This window comes from Helicoverpa armigera, chromosome 22 (assembly GCF_030705265.1).
Source record: "Helicoverpa armigera isolate CAAS_96S chromosome 22, ASM3070526v1, whole genome shotgun sequence".
NCBI lineage: Eukaryota > Metazoa > Arthropoda > Insecta > Lepidoptera > Noctuidae > Helicoverpa > Helicoverpa armigera.
In genome coordinates this window covers 1577790-1596545 of record NC_087141.1, presented here as the reverse complement: position 1 = coordinate 1596545, position 18756 = coordinate 1577790, and the positions used below count along the sequence as shown (strand labels likewise).

The 18756-nt window shown below is 36.1% G+C and overlaps 1 protein-coding gene across 1 annotated transcript; it reads right to left on the bottom strand.

Moving 5' to 3' along the window:
• Positions 1-4360: 4360 nt before the first annotated feature.
• Positions 4361-15237, bottom strand: LOC110371725 (uncharacterized). Its single transcript, XM_064040587.1, has 4 exons — positions 13773-15237; positions 12881-13078; positions 5846-7348; positions 4361-4989 (listed from the first exon to the last, which is right to left on the bottom strand). The coding sequence occupies exons 1-4, from the start codon at positions 15220-15222 to the stop codon at positions 4790-4792; spliced, it is 3351 nt and encodes a 1116-aa protein (XP_063896657.1). The 5' UTR covers positions 15223-15237; the 3' UTR covers positions 4361-4789.
• Between the last annotated feature and the right edge of the window lie 3519 nt (positions 15238-18756).

The window sequence follows — 18756 nt, the reverse complement described above, 5'->3', positions numbered from 1 at the left end:
AATTTTTAGGAACTCGGTTAAAAAGTTTGTAAGACCTTATAATGCTACCTAACGTTGTTGGTATCAAGGTTATAAAAGAATGACTATCTCACCGTGTAGCAGAATACTTTACACTGGAATCTGAATTATCTTTAGAAAACGGCTCCTAAGCAAAATAGTCGAGCAAGCTTAGTTATTAAACATTGCTCATTGAATTGGATAAGACAAAACTGGAGACGACCCCAACATTCTTGGAAACAAGCAACAAACATTAACTATGAAAGTTTACAATAATATTAGTAATCAAATAATGTAATTCCGGGTTTAAGTTATCTATCAAAGGGTATCAATTTAATTTTACCTCCAAACAAATAACTCAAAGAAAGTTTTGAACTTCCAAAAGCCAATAATTGTGACTGTATATCTATAACCTTTCAGCAAATCACCGTGTTCGATAAAAGGTTTATTTACCTATCAATATTGATTTATCAGATTCCTGATATTGTTTTAACTTAGGTAAGGTTTTTCTTTCTTTTTTTAACTTACCAGATGCATAAAAACACATAGGTACGTCCTTACCCCAATCTTATTTTATTTTGAAAAGGAAAAAAATACTTAGATATAACATTTTCTTACAGAACCTACTTACAGAGGTTTACCATGTAGTACTTTACTAATCTCCTCTAAAACCAACTGCGACTTACAACGCAACCTATTTCTACTCAACAAACTTTTAAACACAACCAAGCCGTTTAAACCTAACACCAATTTCTGACTTTCTGAACAGCAACTTCAGACAACTTCTACATATTCAACGAGGCTGTCACCTGTCATGGCTCGTGGCTCCGGCTCCGCAAACTGTAACCTTGGCTTGGCGTTTATAGTCAAGGAGTTTGAGCACTCGACCTAGCAAGAATAGCTTGAGAGCTTCAAGATAGACATCGAGACTTTGACCTGTCCAAAAGTATTTCTTGGACAAGTAGGTATTGGCGATGCAGTGATTACGCGGACGCTTCTAGTGGCTACATTTAGAAGCTGTCTAAGAACGACACTGACTGACAGCCTTTTCTATACGATTTATGTCACGATTAAAATTGACAAATTGTATGGATATGTGTCAAAGTATCGCTTTTAGATAGCTTCATAATTTTGACACTAGAGGCGCTATATAGTTAGAATCTTTACATCGCCAAAAAAAAAAACAACGTGCTTATGAATTGCGACTGACAAGTTTTGCACTCAAGTGAAGTTATTTTCAGGACTATAACTTCTTATTGGTAAAGTTTCTTGAGTTGTTATTGTTTTCAGTAGTTTTATAATAGAAGAAACAAATCTACGTAACGTTACGTTGTGACGAGGTATCGTCTATCTATGCTGTTATAATAAAAAGGCTTTTTTTATTGGGTACAAAGTTGTGAAGATTAACTATTCCTGAGTAACATAGGCTATGTATGGCCGGGCAAGAAAATATCCTTCGGGACGCGGGGAAACTGCTAATATGACGTACTCCAACGTTCAGCTTGTTTCTTAGCACATGTAGTAACTTAATGTATTGGTTTAATGGCCGTTGTTATCTATCAATTAATCAATTTTAATTGACATCCACATTAGTTAAATTGCTATTCAAATTAAATTTACCTACAAGTTGTGTTTGATAGGTAACCTACAATTTCCAAAGCAACTCACTCACATTTTTTTCTAAATCTGTGTCGATATAAAAAAAAATCCTGTCCTCCATTATCTTTTAGATAATCGCCACTTGAACGGGTTTTCCCAAACCTAATATTTTTTGGTTTAATCTTATCAAACAGATACCTATATTAAGGTGATAACTATGTAAATATAGTCTAAAAATTATTGTTAAACAATATCGATAAGATTGAGTTATCTGCACTTTATCTGTGTTTGTATTACAGACAAATAAAATCATTGTTATCTATATTACCCAATATTATAGCGCTGAAGAGTTTATGTGCTTGGGTGTACATGTTAATCTCAGGAACTACTTATCCGATTTTGAAAATTCTTTCAGTATCTACCCACCGAGGAAGGCTACTTTTAACTAATTGTGGTACAACCTTGAGGTTCCTAGTTTCTCGTTCGCGATCCTGCAACTTGTTTTAGACTTTTCAGCTAAATAATTGGAGTATTTCAGATTCATAATAATATAAAGTATGATAGGTACACACTATCACTTAAGTACATCAAGTACCCAGATGAATATAAACAAAATACAAAGTAATAAGTACATTTTAACTTATACGTAAGAAGTGAATAAACAGATGACTTTGACTTTGATAATCACTAGTTATACTTAATAGTTATTCCCTATTATTATAATAAGTACTATGTATGAAATTAGTGTAATGGCGGCAACAATGATACAATTATAGAAAATGTCACGTTACTTTGTAAACGGTCTGTTTTTCTTACAATTTTCTTGTATGTAGTAATTTAAGTATTAATATGTGTTTATTTATTAGTTAAATACTGTTTACAGCTCTCGTGAAATAACATTGTCAGTGTACAGCGCTTTCACACTAGCGGCTTCTTATGCTCGGTTTTTGAAGTGTGATTCATTTCAAGCAGCTTGGCTTGCGGTTTCAGCTGTCATTGTTTGTATTGTATATTTAGTAAATTACACAGCCTTACTAATATTTATTTAGTAGATTAACTGAGAGATCACATTACTACACTAAGATCACACCACAGCACTAATAAACATGTTGGTGTCTATCTAATAAAAAAATTCTTGACTATGTTCCGTGACAAAGCAACGTATGTTTCATTTTGATTTTCCCTAATTAAATCATGAAAAATATCAGTTTGAACTAGAAGTTGTCAATTGTTTTTAGGCCAAGGAAAATCGAGCGTGAACTCAGCCAGTGTGAAAGCGCTGTTAAGTTGGCTATTATTTAGATGTACCTAATACTCTTGTTTGTTTATCTTTAAAGTAACTTCTTCCTATACCAAGATAAAATATAGCTTATATTACGCGAGGATAGTGAAGCTTCCAACCAGTGAAATTATTTTAAATCGCTTCAGTAGTTTCGGAACTCTTGGGTACAAACAAACGATAAAATGTTTCCGCTTTATTATATTAGTCTGTAATGCAGGAAAATAATAAAAATTCTAGTAACAAAAAATATTCCTTCACATTGTTGAATAGGCCTATGAAGTGCCTACAGGACGACGCCGTGAAGATAACCCTAATAAAATCACAAAACCCTAATTTAAATAAATAAATATTCATGAGGAAACCAGTTTTGTAACCAAAATAACTCATACGATTTACTTATAATGTTTTCAGTACTGATAACCCTTTGACTTCGATCTCTGATTAAATCTTCAGGCAAACTTTTATGGTAGACATGGGCTAGGTAAAGAAAAATGTTTTATATATCTACCTCTTTTGGTGGGAAATCATCATATGACAACCCCCCATCCACCCCCCGCCCGCAGTGGGTGCAGCGTGAGGGAGTGTCAGATACTTCCTGACTAGAACCCACCATGCTCCTTCTTAACCCCTTCGAGTACCAGGGTCGCAGTAGGTAACTCTTTCGAACAATCCCATAGCCTTTTTTTTGTATACTTACCTAGGAAGGGCTTTGAGCAAGGGTGGTGATCAACGACTTCTCTCTTCCCTGCTTTTATTCTCATCTTCTCCCTTTTTTCAGCAATGATAGAGTTATTGGAGCATTACGGATTGTATTTTATAGCCTAGATAGAATTATTTATGTTTTAGCACAATAAGTCCTCGTACCGTCGGAACTACGTGATAATCCGTAGGCCTCCCTCAATGAATGGGCTTCTTCACAATAAAATAACTTTTCAAATCAGACCTGATATTAGCTTCTTTAAACAGAAAAATACCAACCCAAACTATCAGTTATTTTAAGTATATATTTTCGAAATATTTCCTCATCCTATATAAATAAGCCTTTCAGAATAAGTGACCCTTGTCTTTAAAATATCTCACGATGCAAACCTCTGCAGACAGGCTGTATTGAGAGTTACAGATCTCCTGTTAACAACCTCTCGTGAATCTTTTGATCATTTTAAAGAGTCCTCGATTCACACTTCGGACTGACAGGGTTCAGAATGTTCTGGTGTTCGGTGTTCCTATAAATGTGATGTTGTGGACTACGACTTAAATCGTTTTATTTTTCGTATCTTTTTACAATGTTTTAAAGATGTAAAGTTGTAATCACTAAAAAAAAATTATATTACCAATAGAAATAAATTATTTGTGACAGTCATCACACTAATATCAAAAAGGCAATTGTGTATGTGTCTGTGTGAGTGTGTGTGTATATTTGCAAAAGGCTATACGAATTTTCATAAAACTTGGTCGTGTGTCACCGGAATAAAGAAAACAAGATTTGCTTGTAATTCAATCATTTAATTAAAAATTAAATAAGGAATCAGACAATTTCCATTGGGTTTGCCTATTACCGTCATTTCAGGAACATAACACAAACCGACCAATGTAAGCTTATTTTCATGTAGCCGATTTTCGAATCGGACATCAGGAAAAAAATGAGTGATTAGAAAATCACTTACATGAATATAAGGTCTTTACATCAGAAGGCTCGTGCTAAGTCCCTTAAAAGCAACAGATTTCTATAACCTACCTATCTTTTGTTTTGCGATTAAAAATAGAAAGACATCATTTACGTGGAAGTTACGTCAAAATTCAATCTTTAATCCCAAATAAAGGATGGATAGCTTATAGAAACTACCGTTAATCAAACTTGTAGAGTAGACTTTTTCAACAAAACAATTTATCTATTAATCAGAATATTTCAGTTTACGCTCGTACATATTTTCTACTTTCCCATCCTTCGCGTTCTATGAACCTAAGATCAATACCCTGGTCTTTGGGCTGCGTGAGGAATGTTCTAGCATCGAAGACCAAGTCTCTTGGCATGGTGTCTGATAGCTCCATTCTGTATTTCTTCAATATGGTGACGAGGCCAGCAAGAACTTGCATTTTAGCGAATCGGAGTCCTGGAGACAAAAGATTTTTTGGTGTTAAAAACATATATTAATTAACTAGCTTCCGCGGCATCGCCCGCGTAGTGTGTCGGTAAAAAGTATCCAGGGTATCACCTATCTACATACCAAATCAGTAAAGCCGTTTTTGCATCAAAGAATAACAAACATACATCCATACATTCTCACAAACTTTCACATTTATTATATTAGTAGGAAGTAGGATAAGTAAATATTAATTGGTATAAACATCTGGTGGTAAATGAAAATATTAACACTAGTTGGGAAGCTAGACTATCGCCGAGTAACATGACAATCTGTTTTACCTGGGTATCAGCAGTAGTTCTAACAAAACGCGGGTAAAACCGCGGAAAACGGCTAGTCTTGCTTTTGATAGATCTTACAATGTAAGAAGCAATTACATACATTGTAAGTTGTTCTTATCAAAAGTCGTTACTTTTACATAAGATGCTGTACTACCGTTGACCTCTGCGTCTCATGAGTTCATTTGCCCTACACATAGGTACATACAAACGTAACGTGATCTATTAGTGAGTAAATATTCCGATAAGACCATAAAAAACTATGTTGACATAGAAACTAGTTGAATAGTATATGGACAAAAAACTTTAGTGAAGTTTACATTATTATTACAGTCAAGTTTAAGGTGATTTCTTTCACAAACTGTGTAGATACTGGTACAAAATATGTATCTACCTTCGAGCGTAACTTTTTGCAATGCAAACGATATTATTTTTAACAAATGTCAGCTTATCATGATTTGGCAAGTCAAAGTTAAGACCGATTCTAATGACACAAACTGGGGAGATATAATAAAAATTATTTATTATTTAAATAAAAGAACACTTACCTAGACATAGCCTAGGGCCCGCACCGAAGGGGAAGAATGTGTTTGGCTTGATTTTATCCTTATTCTCTGGTAAGAACCTCTCAGGTTGGAACGAAAATGGGTCTGGGAAGTATTCAGGATTGTGATGAATGTGGTATATTGGTACGTGGATCCTCACTCCTTTGTCGAGCTGTAAACCTGTAGGTAACACGTAAGTGTCCATAACTTCTCGAGTCAGGTTGCCAAGAACAGGGTACATGCGAAGAACTTCGTAAACACAAGCTTCAAGGAAAGGCATTTCGTTCACAACATCATAGTTCACTTTGTTGCCATGACGACGAAGGAAAGCGTCTACTTCATCAGCAGCTTGCTTCTGAGCTTCAGGATTTTTCGCCAGCTCAAATAAAGTGTAGCTCATTGTACCGGCAGATGTCTCGTAACCAGCAGCAAAGAATACAATGCACTGAGCCAATAACAATTCTTCGTCAACCTTCATAGTGATTTTCTTGCTCTCACCAGTCTTCATGTTGCTTATACTATCACCAGTTATGATCTCCTCTTTCTTAAAACCCAGAATTAAGTCAATAAAATCGTTCCTACTCGATGGCTCGTAGTTGCGACTTTCTAACACTCCTTTCAATAGTTTGTTAAAGAATTGGTCTACTGCTGGCGGGAAAAGCTGGTATCCTAGGCGGTAGAAAATAGATGGCCAGATAGCTCTGAAGACAATTTTGAATCCTCTTGCGTAGGAAATCTCAAATATTTGGTTGCCCATGAATCTGAAGGGGTTGGTATCGTCTCCGTGAATCGGTGCCATGGTGTTGGCTTCCACTCCGAAGGCACAAGTACATATGCAGTCCATGGTGAATCTAGCACTGAATCGCCTTGCTTCAATTGTTTTGGACATACCAGTTTCGTAGTCTATCATGTCTTCGAATACGTGAGTGCACTTTTCTATCAAGTGGAACATGTTTCTCATCTTGGCAGACGTGAAGAGTGGAGTCAGGTTCTGTCGAACAATCTTCCATCGGTCTCCTGCATTGAAGAACACGTTTTGAGTCGTAATCTCACTTCCAGAGTAGTCCGACGACTCCCTGCCGTTCACGTAGTAAAAGTCCTTCGTCAGAACATGTTTGATCATTTCAGGACTTGTGACAACAAGGGTAGGTTCTGTTCCATAGTAAGATCCAAAATACGGCTGATCCTTGAATTTATGACAAAGTTTTTGTATCGTATGTCCCGGGTATTCTAATTGCAGAATATATTTAGCGTAATTGCCCAAAAGCGGCCAAGGTTTGTGGTGCGGCACATTTTTCTTTTTCCAATAATCGAACTTTCGGGTAGTAAGTACGTACAATAAATAGATAATAGTTGACACTAGGGCCGCGACGACGAGTAGGGCGTTCATTTTGGTAACCGCGTTGGATACAACTGGCGTTGGTGGGCCGAAGCAGTGTCTTTTGTAGATCATTGGTACCACGCACACGTAACTGCAACATTGTAGCACACACGCACACATAGACACTGATCACTTAAGAAGGTGTTATTATCAATAGTAGATAATTCTTTTGGTTTAGATGTGCGGAAAGTCTACCCCCTTTATCTGCGCGGCTGATAGACGGTAATATGATTCTTATGTGTTACAGACATGAGTCTAGTTTAGAAGCGTACTTTGTAAACACAAGTCATCATTATATAAAATAAGTGGTTTTGAAGTTATTTTGGATTAATTACGATTAAGTATTAAAGTTGTAGGAAAAATAGAAATTTTATCCTGAAGTAAATAAAGGAAAACTTTGTAGGTACCTACTTTTAATTGTATTATGTTGATATAATTTCTAACCTACCCACACCATTCCGTTTCACATCACCGTCAAATAAAACTTCGAGAATAGTTCGAAAATATTTTTTACATATCTTGGGTTTGTAAACAAGATAGTAGCTGTTTCAAGCGGTTTCACCCGCGTTTCGGGAGAATTTCATTCCGGTCCCGGCTAAGCTCAATAGTTAAAGATTTTTCATATCGGTTTCGTAATTTCGGAGTCAGAATTTAGGGCACAGAAAAATACAATATGAATACACACAAGCTTTTGCTCGTTGTTTTCTCCGCGTCCCTATTGAGCTACTTCCCGAACCTAGGTAAATTAAAATTAGTCATTTATCAAAATCAGTTATGTATCGAACCTTTCTCGTTTATAAAATAAATGATAATGCCTATGAACGTTTGTAATCATTCTTTATTTGGTTTCAATCTTCCTTCGAATTTCACATCTGTTCAGTGGTGTTTGTCTACCTGTGTACTAAAATCGAATCCATTAGTTAAGTATACGTTGAAGCTGAAATAACGTATGATGCATACGAGTAATGCGGTAAGTATAGGTAATAGCGGGGCGTGCCATTTCAGCAATTTTTTTAACGACGTCAAAATTCATCAAATGACCCCTCCTGCTGTGGGTTAGCGGTGGTGAGGGAGAGTCAAACTCTTACTGACTAAAAACCGTCGTGTTCGTCTTACTGACTAAAAACCGTCCACCGTCGTCGTAGGCCTTTTGTACCAGGGCCGCGGTAACTCTTTCGAACAACCCGCAGCCCTTGCCGTTTCAGCTTAGATAGGTTTAGTTGTCATAGTTCTTTGACATTAAATATTTCGTTCGCTATTAATACTTGACTGTTAACTTATGTTAATAGCTAAACAAATTATGTTATCAATCAATCGTACCGGCTTTAAACTCCGGTTCAAACATTTTTTTGCATCTCACTCGTGAAGTTGTGAATCAAAACGTAAACGTAAAAAGTACGGCCAAAAAAAACTACGATTTACCTCAATTTTTTATTAAGTCTTTTGTAATACATCTGCCAAACTATCCCGAAGAAAAACTAGGCACGTAAGCGTAAAAACCTTATTACAAAGAGTTTAAAACAATTATTTTTTTGTAGACTTACCTAATCTTAATATTTTTTTTGGATTATAAAACATCGGAGGTTATTTACCTACAATCGCCCTTAATTATAATTTTGAATTCATGAGTTGTAGCTACTTTGTATGATTTATGATACCTATAGTTTGCAAAAATGCTTTGGCCTTTTGATTTTTTTTAGAAATTCCATAAGAAGCTTTAGCTTTAGGAGCAAGTTTGAAGAATATTATTATAGTTGTATATATTATTATTTTACTAATATTTATTGGACTTTTGCTACCTTTGTTCGTGCTTTTACCTTTGTTGCTTCAAAAACCCGATACCCTGTACCTGGATAAAAAAAGCTTATGTAACTCAACGATAGTGTACAGCTTTCCAAATCGGTTCAGTAGTTTTAGAGCCTATACTACTGGCTACAAACAAACAAAATAAAAATCCTCTTTTTATAACTTAAATGAACTTTCTACCACTGCCAATATTTTTTTTAACACGAATTGCGATAATGGTTCTGTAGTACCAAATTAAGTTGACCGTCACGTGGTACCCTGTAGATTCATGTTTCGACTTGTCTGTTATCTAGTTTGGATGATAACAAGTTTTATTATGGTATTGTAATTTTGAATTTTTCAAGTCATGTGACGGACAGCTAGTACAGTCATTTTTATCTACTGGATATACTAGCGATGGGTCCCGGCTTTGCTAGCTATATTTTTTAATTACTATTTTTTAAATAGTTTAGGTCTGGGGTAGAATTGAGGCTTTATTAATTTATTCTTTAATCCTGTGCCCTATTTAGGGCAGATGAAATATTTTTTTTGTAAAATATGGTTACGACTTCAAAGTCAGTGTAGAATATTTATTTTGATAATTTCCTCATCCAAAGAATGTGTCAAAAAATCACACAAAGACTTAATGGTCTTATTAGAAAAGTCATCGGCAAACATTGACACATTAACGGTGGAGTGATGACTTGCGCAAGACGGCTGGCAGGAGCTGGATGCGAGAAGCCGAAAATAGATCTCAGTGGCGTGCACTTGGAGAGACCTATGTCCAGCAGTGGACTGCGATAGGCTGATGATGATGATGATGAAACATTAACACTTCCGCATGACCTTGAAAAGTAAGTTATGAGCGGCCCATTCCGTTCTGAGTTTTGTATAACATACAAACTATTCAAAGGTAGGATTAGTGTAGGCTATGTACGGTAGGTAAAGATAATACGGAAATAAACGAAAAAAACCCAAGATAAAGTAACGAAATGACCATTGAAGATCATTAATATCGATAAAAATCGATAAGAAAAGATTTTGTAATAATGATGATTGATCACTTTGATAAATTAATTATACATCAATCAAGTGTTTTTTTTTTTCAGTATAAATATGTAGCTACTTATTTCGAGCAGTTTTTTCCGTATTCTGAGGAAACTCCGCGCCTTGTCCCAAACTTAGCAGATCTACTATGGTAAAGAAAAGTTTTTGTTGCAAACGACCATTTTTATTGTCGAAGAAAAGTTAAACTGACAAACAATAAAGTATATTCCAAAAGTAAGTTTGTTATCTCGCGAATCTTTTTTGTGCAATTTTATATTTTCTAAGTACAATTATGTACATTTATTCTTATTAACTTCCGACACAAAATTCGACTGCTTTATGTTTCCGCTTTATTATCTTAGTCTGTACTGCAGGAAAATAATTAAAATTCTTGTAATAAATAGGCCTAATAAAATCACAAAAACCTAATTTAAATAAATATACAACGAAACTGGTTTTGCATCCAGAATAACTAATACAATGTAAGTTTCTAAGTCTCTTACTCGTCTCTCACTTCGATCTCTAAGTCTTCAGAAAAAACTTTGGTGGTTCCTAAACTTAGATAAAAAAACTGGGTATGTGATAATCAATTCCATTTTATGCAAATTTGTATTTTTTAAGGTTCCGCACCCAAAGGGTAAACGTGCCCCTATTGTTTTCGCTCCTCTGTCGATCCGTTCGTCCGTCCGACTGTCACCAGGCTGTATTTCATAAACCGTGATAGTTAGAGAGCTGAAATTTTCACAGAAGATGTGTTTTTGTTGCCGCTATAACAATAAATACTGAAAACTAGAATTAAATAAATATTTTGGGGGGCTCTCATAAAACAAACGTGCTTTTTTGTCCGTTTTATAAATAATGGTACGGAACCCTTCGTGTGCGATTCCGACTCGCACTTGGCCGGATTTTTTTTATTCAAATTTTGTAATGCCGTCTTTAGTTGTGCCTTAACAGGATCAATAATTGTACCTAGTTAACTACCTCTTCAACATCTATTGTAACCGTATAGAGGTAAGTATATTGCTGATTGTAATAACTTTATGGAATGCCAATCACTACATAGTATAAAAGAGGTGTAAGTTGGTATATAGGGGGCAATCTTCGTATTTCCAAAATTCTTTCACTGATAGGTAGTATTCAGACTTCTTGGTCATCTCCTCATTTCTATCTTTTTTATTTTTCCTGCCATGACGGGTTTCGCTTTTGTTTTTTTTCCACTTCGGTCTGTCAAAATATTGGTATCGCTCGCGGTTCGTCGCGCGATCAAAACCGATAAAAAAAACTAATGAAAAACTCTTGCTAGAAGTGCTGACCGTTAGTGCCTGTATCACCCGGACTCGTGGAAAGACAATACTAAAGCAAGTGCGGAGAAAGTGTCCCGCTGGCCGGCCGGCATCGAGTGCCCCGTCGTTGGCAGATTCTTTCCCGTCCACTTCCCTGTTTCCTAGGTAAGTTTGTCTTTTCCAATCATATTGGGAATCACGGGGTTTCATCGGGACTCCAACGGAGATTGCAGTAACGCCAGCAACTTCTCCAGCGAGTACTGTCCAGGTAGATACAATGTTTCTGAGTGTCGTAGGCTATATTTTATCCCGGTTCGGGCATTAGTTCAAACGGGTCGCGAGTGACACCGCAGGAAAATGGCTAGTGTTTTATATTTTAGCTGTAACTGTATGATACTAAGTAGCTGTCCCTCAATGAATAGGCTTCATGACAATAAAATAACTTTTCAAATCAGACCAACAGTACCCAAGAATCTTTAAATATACAAATACTAACCCTATTTCCCAGGTTATTTTAAATTAGTATATTTTTATCTACACCAATAAGCCTTTTACTTCCAACAAATTCCTCGGTTAAAATATCTCATGATACAAACTGTAGGTATTGAGAGTTACAGATCTCCTGTTAACAACCTCTCGTGAATCTTTTGATCATATTAAAGAGTCCTTGATTCACACTTCGGACTGACAGGTTTCAGAAAGTTCTGGTGTTTGGTTTTAACCTAACATGTAATATTGTGAAAATATTTTTGTGTCCTGCCAATTATTATTTATCTTGTAACTTTACCGTTACAATATTATAAAGAGGGTTATAAATGAGTGTGTGAAGTGTTGTTAGGCGGTTAAACTGTAGGTCCCGGCTGTTATTGAACATCCTTGGCAGTCGTTAAGGGTAGTCAGAAGCCAGTAAGTCTGACACCAGTCTAACCAAGGGGTATTGGGTTGCCCGGGTAACTGGGTTGAGGATGTCAGATAGGGCAGTCGCTCCTTGTAAAGCACTGGTACTCAGCTACATCCGGTTAGACTGGAAGCTGACCCCAAAATAGTTGGGAAAAAGGCTCGGAGGATGGATGAAGTTGTAAGGCGGTGGCTGTTCTGAACTAATTTTGTGTGTTGAAGTTGTGTGAGTGACTGTGTGTGTGTGTGTGTGCAATTTTGTTTGTTTCTTTGACACGCGCAAACGGCTGACCGTATTTGCTTAAACTTGGATTTTAACAGAAAAAAAATACACTTTGCTAGTAAATCAATCATTTATTAAAAATTAAGTAAGGAATCAGTCAATTTTTATTGGGCTTGCCGATAACCGTCAATTCAGGGACTTAGCACTAACGAGATTCGTGCTAAGTCCCTTAAAAGCAAACGATTTCCATAATATATCGATCCGTTGTTTTGCGGGAGATAGACATTATTCATATGATGGAGCTTACGTTATAATTCAATCTCTAATCGCAAATATAGGGATGGATAAATTATAGAAACCACCGTAAATCACACTCAAAACTTTCAACAATATAAATTAGCTATTCATGGGCTCCCTAGTTTACGCTCGTACATATTTCCTACTTTCCCATCCTTCTCGTTCAATGAACCTTAGATCAATACCCTGGTCTTTGGGCTGCGTGAGTAAGGTTCTGGCATCGAAGATCAAGTCTCTGGGCATGTTGTCTGATAGCTCCATCCTGTATTTCTTCAGGACGGTGACGAGGCCGGCCATCACTTGCATTTTCGCGAACCTCAAGCCTGGAGACAAAAGATTTTATGGTGTTATGAAATATGTAAATTAATAGGTCAAGATAAAATATTTTTTAATAAAAATTAAAGTAATGGGTTAAAGCATCAATTGGCAAAAACATCCGGTGACAAATGAAAATAATTACACTTTATGTTAAATATGTATTCATCTGGGTACGTGCAAGTTTCCACGGGACGCGGGTGAAACCGATGGAAAACGGCTTGTCTTGCTTTTGATAGAAGATCTTACAATGTAAGTATGTAGTAATAAATTACATTGGAGGATACCTTTTATCAACAGTAACATTATGTTAGATTAACCATTATTAACCCCTGCATCGGTTGAGTTCATTTGCTCGAGGTTACAAACAAAAATAACGTGATCTAATAGTAAATATTCCGATAAGACTAAAAAAAACTATGTTGACACAAAACTGTTCAAATATCATACGGACAAAAAACTATAGTGAAGTTACCGTTATTATAGTGACGGTTAGGGCGGTTTCTTTCACAAACTATGTAGACACTGATACAAAATATTTTGTAAACTTGACGGTAATTACAGTTTTTTTAAAATGCTAAAGACAATTTTTTTTACAAAGGTTTCGTAAAACGATTGACTAGGCAAGGCAAAGTTGAGACCGATTCTAATGAAACAAACTGGGAAGATAAGTTTCTTGATTTAAATAAAAATAAAACTTACCTAAACATAACCTAGGCCCCGCACCGAAGGGGTAAAATGTGTTTGGCTTGATTTTATCCTTATTCTCTGGTAAGAACCTCTCAGGTTGGAACGAGAATGGGTCTGGGAAGTACTCCGGATTGTGATGAAGATAGTATATTGGGACGTGGATCCTCACTCCTTTGTCTAGCTGTACCCCTGAAGGTAACACGTAATTGTCCATAACTTCACGTGTTAAGTTGCCTAGGACCGGGTACATGCGAAGAACTTCGTAAACACAAGCTTCAAGGAAAGGCAATTCGTGCACAATATCGTAGTTGATTTTGTTGTTATGACGACGAAGGAAAGCGTCTACTTCATCAGCAGCTCGCTTCTGAGCTTCAGGATTTTTCGCCAGCTCAAATAAAGTGTAGCTCGTTGTACCTGCGGATGTCTCGTAACCCGCAGCAAAGAACATAATGCACTGAGACAATAATAATTCGTCGTCAACCTTCATTGTAATTTTCTTGCTCTCACCAGTCTTCATGCTGGTTATACTATCACCAGTTATGACATCCTGTTTCTTAAAACCCAGAATCAAGTCAATAAAATCGTTCCTACTCGATGGCTCGTAGTTGCGACTTTCTAACACTCCTTTCAATAGTTTGCCAAAGAATTGGTCTACTGCTGGCGGGAAAAGTTGGTATCCCAGACCGTAGAAAATAGATGGCCAGATAGCTCTGAAGACAATTTTTAATCCCCTTGCATAGGAAATTTCAAATATTTGATTGCCCATGAATCTGAAGGGGTTGTTATCGTCTCCGTGGATTGGTGCCATGGTGTTAGCTTCCACTCCGAAGGCACAAGAACATATGCAGTCCATGGTGAATCTCGCACTGAATCGCCTTGCTTCAATTGTTTTGGACATACCAGTTTCGTAGTCAATCATGTCTTCGAACACGTGAGCGCGCGTTTCTATCAAGTGGAACATATTCCTCATCTTTGCAGACGTGAAGAGTGGAGTCAGGTTCTGTCGCACAATCTTCCATTTGTCTCCTGCATTGAAGAACACGTTATGTGTAGTAACTTCTCTTCCGCAGTAGTCTGTCGACTCCCTTCCGTTCACGTAGTAAAAGTCCTTCGTCAGAACTTGTTTGAGGACATCAGGACTTGTGATGACTAGTGCAGGTTCTGTGCCATAGTAGGTTCCGAAATATGGTTGATCCTTGAATTTATGACAAAGTTTCTGTATCGTATGTCCTGGGTATTCTAATTGCAGAATATACTTTGCATAGTTACCCAAAAGTGGCCAAGGTTTGTGGTACGGCACATTTCTCTTTTTCCAATAGTCAAACTTTCGGGTAGTTAATACGTACAATAAATAAATAATAACGGTCACTAGGACCGCGAGAACGAGTAGGGCGTTCATTTTGGTAACCGCGTTGGATACAACTGGCGTTTGAGAGCCGAAGCAGTATCTTTTGTAGATCATTGCTACCACGCACACATGGTTACAACATTGTGCGTACACACGCATACAGAGATACAGATTACTTAAGAAGGTGTTAGTATCGAAAAGTCTAGCCCCTTTATCTGCGCGACTGATAGACGGAAATATGATTCTTATGTGTTACTGTCATAAGTCGAGTTTACCAGCGTACTTTGTAACTTAAATACAAGTCATCATTAGGTATATAAAAATATGTTTTTTTGATGGTCATTATGGTTAATTAATTGAGATTAAGTATTTAAAGTTGCAGGAAAAATAGAAATTTTATCCTGAAGTTAATCAAGGAAAACTAAGTAGGTACTTTTAATTCTGCAATATTGATATAATTTCCTACCTACCCATTCTATTTCTGTTGTCTCCTGGCTTCGTGGTTTCATAGCTGCACCGGCAAATATTTTAACAATACCTAGGCAGTAGTAGGAATTCATTTCCGATCTCGTAAATACGTACAAAAATATATAGTTCTACAATGTTCCGCGGGACTTCTTTCGTGAAATGGACTTTATGCATAGCGGCGCTGCTAGACGGTGCAAGTAGCATGCGCATATTGAGGCACTTGTTTCGTACTGCTAGTGGCTCAGGTCTTTACTTGCTCCAGCAACATGCACCGTGTAGAAGCACCCTTATAATAATAGTGGGGCTCGTCATTCAGCTTAGATAGCCTTAGTAGCGGGACATAGTTCGTTGACATTGAATATTTCGTTCGCTATTAACACTTGACTGTTATATAACCAAATAAGTTATGTATTCAGTAGTTTGTTTACAAATCAATCGTGCTGGCTTAAAACATTTTTTTATTTCTCACTCGTGAAGTTGTGAATCAATACGTAAACGTAAAAAGCACGGTCAGTAAAAAAACTACGTTTTACCTCAATTTTTTATTAAGGTGCTGAATGCCGAAATTGTCTTGTCTCAAACAATTTTTTGGACAAATCTATACAGTTTTTGACGATGAAAAAAATATATACATATATTAATCTTGAACATATTTCTGAGAATCCCGTTAATTTCAAAACACGTTTTCGAAAACCTTTCTCGATACAAAAACATCGTAAACTTACCTTTAAAATGATCTTCCAACAGAAATATCTGTACTACTTAACAACGTACATTGATATTTGTAACATTTGAGAGTCCATGTGTAATTACAGAACTTGGTTAATTTTGATTTTTGATTACTCAACTAATTTTAAAGTTATTAATAAATATGTATGTTACGAACGTTACGAACGTCGCGTCATCAGGCTTCTCTCTCTTTCTCTCTCATGCGTATTTACGTACGCGAGAGAAATACCGTCTTACCGCAAAAACTTTTAAACGTCAGTTTAAGACTTGTCTAAAAAAATGTCAGATTATGAAGTTGACATACGGTTCATTTTGCAGCCACAATTTTGTTAGACAAGTGTAAAACAGATGCTTAAGTTTTTGTAGTAAGGCCAATAGTGTTTTCTTCTGCCACTACCGATATTTTAAATATTGAATTGTGATAATAGTTCTGTAGTACCAAATTAAGTTGACCGTCATGTGGTACCCTGTAGATTCATGTTTCGACTTGTCTGTTATATAGTTTGGACGATAACAAGTTATTTATTATAGTGTTGTGATTTTGAATCTGTCAAGTCATTTAGCGGATAGTGATTGATTTACTAGCGATGTGTTCCGGGTTTACTGGGGCGCAATTATTATTTGCTTTTATTAAGATTTGGGTCAGTGGTAAAATTGGGCCTTTATTTATGTAAGGCTTAAATTTTGTGTTCTAAGGTCGACGGAAAAAATGCAAAATTTGGCAATGACCTGTAGTGGTTATGTTAAAGTACCTATATATTATCATAAAAAGCTCAGATCAAAGAGCTTTGATCTGAATTTTGATCTGAGATAAAAAGTATATATTTTATTAATTTTGACATTTCATATCATAACCATAAAATTGTCATAAAAACATATAGATTTAATGGACTTATTAGCTACCTACTAAACTGATCGGCGAACTTCTACGCTTCCGCGTAACCTTGAGAAGTAAGTTACATGAATGGTCCATTCATGTTCAGTAGTAACTAGCATGCATTTAATTGTATATACATATATATTTTAAAATTTTTATTATATCTATTGTTCATCTTATTTGTGAAAACTTGTAATTGGCTATATCTTACTTATAAAGTTACTATTGTATTACCTAGCTGTAAGTTTTCCTAAAAATGTGAAATAAAATAAAATTTCAGAGTTTTTCATGACATACAAACTGACAAAACCTGTCTATTATTTAGCATTAATGTAGGTTATTTCCTCTACAGATAATGCGGAAATAAACCGAAAAAAACCCAAGATAAAGTAATTGGATGACCATTGAAGATCATCACTATCGATAAAAAATCGATAAGAACACATGTATATCATGTATCGATTTGGCGAATTTTGTTGATAATAATTATAATAAATGGAGCGATGATTGATCAGCTAATTAAATATCCATCAGTCATTCCTTTTCAAAATGTTTTAGCTATTTCGCTCAGTTTTGTCCGCATTCTCATGAAACCATTGCCCGCGCATTGAAAACAAAATTCGTGTTAAGTGTACCCTAAATGCTCTTAAGGGATCCCTAACTCAGGTATTTGTTGGTGAAAATGGGCATTAGAGTACCCGCTTACTGCAGACACTTATAAGTCGGCCGACAGTTGATCTGATGGTTGTCAATTTTTTAAAGTACCTAAGAACGTATGTTTTGATTCCTATCAAACTTTTCACTCGGTCTGATACCGTCTTAGCACCCTGATCTTCATAATGTGCGTATAACTATTAATCGTCATACTGATTTATGAGAGTGCAGTATGCAAATTGCGATGATTAAGTAAAAATAACTTTACTTTTAATAAAATTAAAATAGTTTTTCAGGTGATGGGTTTAGCGAGTATTATTTATTCATGTAGTCTCTCCCAACTATGTCATGGTCAAGGTCGACTTCCAGTCTAACATACTGCAGCTTCTTACCAGTATTTTAGACAAAATGACAGCCTTTATGAGATTCAGAAACCAAGTCTATGTAATTTTATTTGGGAAACAGATATTGCTGACTCATCATCGTCTCCCTCCTGCCTTTGTAACGATATTATTTTTGGTCGGCGCTGCATGTTTTGTTCTTCAATAATCTTCTATTTATATTCCATAATCCGCTTTTATTTCGTCAACCTGAAGTTGACCTGAACTGTGTAATGGAATCCACTCATTTAAACATCTTTCAGGGCTCGTAGCATCATGAAAATTGGTAGCTGTATGTAGTACAGATGACAATATGATAAAAGGGTACTGTTGATCTGATGATGGAGCTGGAACATATGAGCTGGAACATCGAACCTATCATAGCAGTGTTTGTACCTGTTGGAAAAGCCTTGTAACGAACTTTCACTACAATTAGCGTGCATTTTTGCGTGATTTTCATACTACTAGTTTATTCATGCTGACATGACATGTGGTCGTGTAACGATTTTGATCAAGTCGAAACTTGTCCGAATTTAGTGC

Bases quoted from the DNA above. Each gene is read 5' to 3' on its own strand.
- LOC110371725 (XM_064040587.1), bottom strand. From the start codon at position 15,222: ATGATCTACAAAAGATACTGCTTCGGCTCTCAAACGCCAGTTGTATCC. The intron at 13,079-13,772 runs GTAAGTTTTATT...TTTTGTCTCCAG, and splicing joins GGGGCCTAGGTTATGTTTAG to GCTTGAGGTTCGCGAAAATG. The intron at 7,349-12,880 runs AAACTAGGGAGC...TTAAGTGATCAG, and splicing joins TAGGAAATATGTACGAGCGT to TGTCTATGTGTGCGTGTGTG.